The following is a 7,500-nucleotide window of genomic DNA, read 5'->3' as shown; positions in this document are numbered from 1 at the left end:
ATGTATATATATATATTTGTGTATATATATAGAGCTGACCTCCACAGAGTGATGTGGCACAGACTTTGGAAAATGGGATGTTCAAGCTGCTACCGAATGGCAAATATCTCTGCATCTGCAATGCAGAACTCATGAAAGCCTCCATAAAGAGACACCTTCTTTCCGAAAAGCACTTGGAAAAGGTAAGATCAAGATTATTCAAAAATGTTCAGTAGATTTCTCCTGTTACATTCCGTTTGATACATATTCATAAATTAGTGCAATAACGCTGATTAATCTAACCTTCCAGTGATTCAGATCATGTCTCTCCCGAATGACAGGTGTCTAAGCCTTCTGTGCATGGAAGAGTAAGCCGTTCTGGAAAGACTTCGAGTGATGTGGGTTCTCCTCTTCTGTTTGCTTCTTTTTGTGACGTAAGATTCTCGTTTGTTCTGAAAAACAGGAAAAGAAAGAAATTAAAGATGGAAAGAATGAGTAAGCAAGGGAGGGAGGGAGTGAAGGAGTGAGTGAGTAAGTGAGCGAGAGTGTGTGTGTGAGTAAGAGAGAAGGTAGGTGGCGAGAGAGAAAAAGGGAGAGAGAAAAGGCGAGAAAAAAGAAGGTATGGAAATTCCCTCTAGAGAAAGAAATAAAGAAACAAAGAGAGAGAAAGAGAATGGGAGAGGAAAGAGACGGCAATAATTTCTAAAAGATACTAAATGCATTTCAGAAAACACCGATACATGTGACGCCTCGGCCAACTGGAACCACATCCAAGCAGGTAGGAGGAGTTACTCTAACTCGCTCTGTGAATGTGTTAGTATGAGTGCGGGTGTCTGCATATGTGTGTGTGTCTGTGTGTTCGTGTGTGCGTGTGTGTGTCTGTGTGCATAAACATCTGTATATTTTTTATATATACATACGCATATTTATAATATACATATATATGTATACACAGATATATGTGTATATATGCATTATATACATATATATGCCTGTATTGTATATATATATGTATATATACATATATATTGCTGCATATTTATATATATTATATATATATATATATATATTATATATATATGTTATGTATGTTTATATATTTGTATATGTATATATATGTATATATATATACATATATATATATATATATATATATATATATATTTATATATATATTATATACAGATATAATATATATATTCAATATATATATATAGGTATATATATGTATAATATATACATAATATATATATATATACATATATATATATATATGCCCTCTTCTGTATATGTATAATATATGTATATATATATATATATATATATATATATATCATATATATTTTATATATATATTTATATATATGTTATATATATATATACTATATATATATATATAGATATATATATTCATATATATATATACGCTCCCATATATAGTTATATGTGCATATGTATATATTATACCATATATATATATATATATATATATATTTATATCCATACCCATATATATATTATATTATATTATTATGCCACTATAACATTAGTATATATATACATATCATATATGCATATATATGTTTCTGCTATATATATATATATGTATATATAAACTACTATATCCATAATACTATATATATAAATTATCACCACTAATATATTTATATATATATATAAAATATATATATAATATTGAGGCATATATACGTATATACTATATATATATAACATAGTATATATAATTATATACTTATATAGGAATGAATAATATATATATATATGTATATAGATGCCATGTGAGTATATATATATATATCCTATATATAATTTTATATATATATATATATATTAGCTATACGGTTGTATATATTATATATGTGTATGGATAACTATATATATATTTTAATCAACTATATATAATATATATATATATATGCATAGCAATCATATATATATAGGCCTCTTATGCTATAAATATCGTACACATATATTACATACATATATACCCTAAATATATATGACTATAAATATATTACATATATATTCATAATATATCATACAGGTATCATACTGTATAAATATATTATTATATATATATTATTTATTTATATATGTATATATATATATATATATACATATACATATGCTCTACCTGTTATATATATCGCTTTCATATATGTTTGCTAATAATATTTTACTCGCTATAGCACATAAATATATATATATCTATATGTATATATATAAGGTTTTTCATATATATATATAATAATATATAGCAACAAGATATTTATATATATATATAAATCTATAGACTATACGGTTTCAAGACACTATACACATATGATTTATGCGATATATATTATTATTATATATATATACTCTATTATACTTTATAGAATTTAGTTATAGATAAATACATATTTATAAATATCTAACAAATAACATACATACATATATATACAATATAAACGGATAAATGATTCACTACATTTCTGTTTATCACATAGATAAATCGTACAGTCGCGTATATGCTTCATGTATATATACATATATATGTTACACCACACACTATCTTGTATCACTCTACTATCCTATTATGCTCTCTATATATATATTTGCGTGTGCATCATCATATCGAGTGACTCCCTCACAGAGTATGTGGCCTACCTGACTTTGGAACCATGGGCTCTGTTCAAGCTCGCCTGTACCCCGATGTATACAATTATCTCATGGCCCCCTCTGCACTATGAACCGAAGAATCGGAAGGCCTCACTTTATAAAAGGAAACCTTATTCCGAAACAGCACTTGGAATAAAGGTTAAGATCAAGCAGAATTATTAATCTAATGTTCAGTAGATTTTCCTCCTGTTCTTTTCCAGTTTGTTACATTCGTCATTGAATCACGTTGCCATATCTCGCTGAATAATCTAACCTCTCACAGTGCATTCACATCATAGTCTCTCCCCGAATGAGACCACGCCGTGCTCCTGCAGCCACTCTCTGTGAATGGCAACACGAGTAAGCCCCGTTCGCGGAATGCATTCTCTCCGAGTGATGTGCGCGTTTCTCATCTTCTTGTTTGCCCTTATGTATTTTATGCCACGCTAAGATTTCGTTCTGTTTCTGATAAAAAACACGCGACATACGAAAGATCCACATTAACAAGAGAGGATGAGACCAATGAGTAACGCACTCGCGCGGAGGGAGGGAAGTGACAGGACGTGACGGTGACGTAAGCTGTGGAGAGTGCTGGTGTAGTGTGTAAGAGAGACGCGTAGGTGGCGAGCTGAGAAAACCAGGGCTTGAGAGTGAAACTGGGCCCCGACGAGACGACTAAGAAAGTATCAGAATTCCCCTCTCCAGAGAAAGAAATACAAGAAATAACAGAGAGAGAAAGAGAAAGAAGATTGGGGCAGAGGCAACAGAGACGGCAATGATTTCTCTTATAAGCATACGTCAATGCATTCTCAGAAACACCGATCTATGTGACGACCAGCCAACTGGAACAATCAAGCTGGCTACGGTGATGTTCTCTGTGTATGTTTAGTAATGAATGCGTGTGTCTGCATATGTGACTGTTTGCTGTCGTAAGTGTGTAGTTCGGCTCGCGTGTGTGTGAGTTTGTGCCGGTGGGTGCGCTGTGTTCACGTGTGTGTGTGTATGTGTCGTGCTCGTGTGCACTGTGCCTTGTGTGGGTCTAGTGTGCCATAAACATATGTATATTTTTTGTATACACATACGCCATATTTATATTAGTACCATATATGATGTGTTATATTTGATAGTGATATGTGTATATCGGCTAAATAAATATTTATCATTATGCATGCCTGCTGTGCCTAGACTCATATTTCTGCCTATACTATAACCTATCTATTCTGGATAAGTATATTCTATATATATCACTCACTTTATCGTATACTATATATATACGTATATAATATCCTATATATATATATATCATGTCAGATATACATATTTATTACTGTATAGTATATTCTATCGCATATTCTCATTTATATAGCTCTATATCCATATATATCCATATATACCTATATAGCTTACTATTTATAGAGCACTAATAAATACAGGATACTTTATATATATTTTACTATATATATACGTATACTTATATACTATATATATATATTTATATATATTTATATATACATAAATAATATATATATGCCTGTGATGTGTGTGTGTGTATATATATATAATATTTATATATTATATATTATATATATATATATAAATATATAATAGATATATTATTTATATAGAACTCAATGAGCATATGATACATCTTTGATATAGATACATACAATATACTTCATATCATAATCATCACCTATATATTATATACCTTTATACGCATATCTCTTTACGCTTATATACGCTCACACAGGGCCTTTTATATGTATATACTACATACTACCTTTAATATTTATATCCTACTACTATCGATATAACTATACAGGATCACTTCTTATGTATATCTCTAAAGTTCCTAAAAGCTCACTAAATCATTTCAGAAAACACCGATTATATGTGACGCATCAAGCCAACTGGAAACCACATCAAGCATGTCAGAGGAGTTACACTAACTCGCTCTGTGTATGCTGTTATTCATGAACGTGAGGCGTGTCTGCCATACTCGTCGTCTTGCGGAGAGGTGTGTGCTCGTGTTGCTGCTCCAAGCGTGTGTGTGTCTCGTGTTCTTACATATGTATTTTTACTAAGTTACTACACGCACTATTCTGCCACATGTACACACTATACAAGCTAGATGTATATATCTGCATATATATATGTATATATATAATAAAAGCATATACCACTATTACTGCCCTGCTGGCGTGCCTATATATATATCGACGCTAATAGACATATATATAATGTAATATGATAGTATATATTTTTATATAATTATATGTATATATATATATAAAATATTATTATATATATATATATATATATATATATATAATATATATATACAGAAGGTATATATATAAATATATATATATTAATTATATATATATTTTTACATATATATACATTTATAGTGCACTGTGTGTGAATTGATATTCTCTACTCTTATATTTATATAATATATAGATAATATATATTTATATATATATTTAATATATTTGTATATATATATTATAAGATTATATATATATTTATATATATATGTATGTATGTAAGTATGTTTTATATTATGTATATATGTCTCTTCTACGAAGATGATATATTTATATTATATATATATATAGATATATCCTATATTAAATATACATATATACGTATTCATATGGACTATTATATACATTTATATAGGCTATAATTTGTATAAATATATATACTCAGATAAATATATATACATTATTTTACATATATAGCCATAGATATGTTTATATATATTTACACTATACATTATGCTCATCATATATTTCCACACATACTAGTAACGAATATATATATATATATATATATATAATATATATAATTTATATCAATATATGTGGTGTGTGTGTGTGTGTATGCTGGGCGCTTGCTAGGTATGTTTGATCTATGCCTGTGTAAATTATACATATTTATGAGATGTCTATGTCTATAAATATGTATATTGTCTATATATATAACAGGCATTTATATAAAATATATAGTATTCTATATATATATATTTAACATACATATTTACTATATATAATTTATATATATATATACAGGCATATACTATTTTTTATTATGTACGTATATATGATATCTTCTAATATTTAAATAACATACTATATTATACATATAATATATTTAATAAACTATATATATATATATATATATATATATATATACGCTAATATAAGATATCATATATAGTATATATACTGATAATCTATACGTATTCAGATATACACAAGTGTCTAGAGTAATATATATTATATCATAACTACTATGTTTATATATATATATTTATATAAGAAAATATATTAATATATAATAGAATATATAATATATATCTATATAGAGGATATAAAATATGTATAATTATATGAGTACAACACTCACTACCTTTAGAGTTAAATACATTGACTCAACATGATTTATATCATTCTAATGTATTTCACATAAGCTACATAGATTATGTATATGCTACATGTTAATATATACATATCTATGTATATGTATATATATAAGAATATAATCTATGTAAATTATATTTGTTGTATATATTGAGAGCTGACCTCCTCAGGCTCGACGGAGCACCAGACTCTTGGGAAATTGCGGACTTTTCACGCAGCAAACCCGACTTGGCAAAAATATTCTGCATCTGCAATGCAGAACCTCAAGAAAGCGCCTCCCATAAAGAACACCTTCTTTCCAAAAAGGATTGGAAACAGGTAAGATCAAGATTATCTCAAAAAACTGTTCAGCTAGATTTCTCTGCTATTATAAGATTCCGTATGATACTATTCTGAATTAGACAGCAACTGAACGCCCCCATCATAGTCGATAATGATCATTACCTTTCTACAGTTGTTTAGACTCAAGTATCTCCGAATGACAGGCGGTTTTGTCTGAGCCAGAGCCTGTGCATCGGAAGAGTAAGCCATTCTAGGACAAGACTTCGAAGCGGATGTGCGGTTCTCTTCTGTTTGCTTCTGTTGTGAAGATAAGATTCTCGTTTGAGTAGTTGAAAATAAAAGTAAAATTAAAGAAATTAAAGCAGTAAGGGAGTGACGGTTTATAAGCAAGGGAGGGACGGGAGCGCAAGGATGTGTGTGCAGTCTCCAGTGAGGCGAGAGTGAGTGGTGTGAGTAAGAGAGAGGGTTAGGTCGGCGGAGAGAGAATATAGGTGAGGAGTGAAAATGGGAGGAGAAAGAAAGTTATGAAATTTCTCTAGAGAAAGGTATAAAGAAAGAGAATGGGAGAGGAAAGAGGACGGCCAATTATTAGACTAAAAGAGAGTACTAATGCATTTCAGCTAAACACCGATATATGATGAGCCTCAGCCAACAGGAACACATGACCAAGCAGGTAGGAGCGAGTTACTCTAACTCGTTCTGTGCTTTGTTTTAGTATGAGTGCGGGTGTCCGCTACTTATGTGTTTCGCTGTGTGTGTGTGTGTGAGTTTCATGTGTTGTGTGTCTGTGTCTGTGCTGTATATAAACTATTATCTATATTTTTAGATATATACATACAGAATATTTTAATGATTTCATATTAAGTTATATATGCACTTATTATCGTGTATTTATGTCATAATAAATATTATACAATCAATATTTTGCCTGTGTGTATATATATATGTATATATACATATATATACATATATATGCCTGTGTATTTATAGATATAATATATATATATTTCATATATATTAGGATAATTGTTATGTATATATGTCTATATATATATATATATATATATAAAATATATACACTTATATATATATATATATATATATATATATATAAAATATATATATATATATATATACAGATATACGTATC

The 7,500-nt window shown here is 28.7% G+C and overlaps 1 protein-coding gene across 29 annotated transcripts in view; it reads left to right on the top strand.

Annotated features, from left to right (window-relative positions):
* LOC122245056 (uncharacterized) overlaps positions 1-7,500 on the top strand; it is a 22,218-nt gene that overhangs the window by 2,762 nt on the left and 11,956 nt on the right. For 18 of the 29 annotated variants that reach the window (XM_086555891.1, XM_086555907.1, XM_086555882.1 and 15 more), the window contains 3 exons: positions 48-182; positions 321-413; positions 707-757. The exons of 1 other annotated variant lie outside the window; for it this stretch is intronic. In XM_086555891.1, coding sequence (XP_086412017.1) covers positions 48-182; positions 321-413; positions 707-757 — 279 coding nt within the window. The remainder of the gene's footprint in view (positions 1-47; positions 183-320; positions 414-706; positions 758-7,500) is intronic. 10 more of the 29 variants (XM_086555906.1, XM_086555894.1, XM_086555889.1 and 7 more) reach the window with 3 other exon arrangements.

Source organism: Penaeus japonicus, unplaced genomic scaffold (genome assembly GCF_977035675.1).
Source record: "Penaeus japonicus unplaced genomic scaffold, GWHDUDI00000001_assembly GWHDUDI00000031, whole genome shotgun sequence".
Taxonomy (NCBI): domain Eukaryota; kingdom Metazoa; phylum Arthropoda; class Malacostraca; order Decapoda; family Penaeidae; genus Penaeus; species Penaeus japonicus.
The sequence above is the reverse complement of the archived record's forward strand: the minus strand, read 5'-3'. Positions and strand labels throughout refer to the sequence as shown.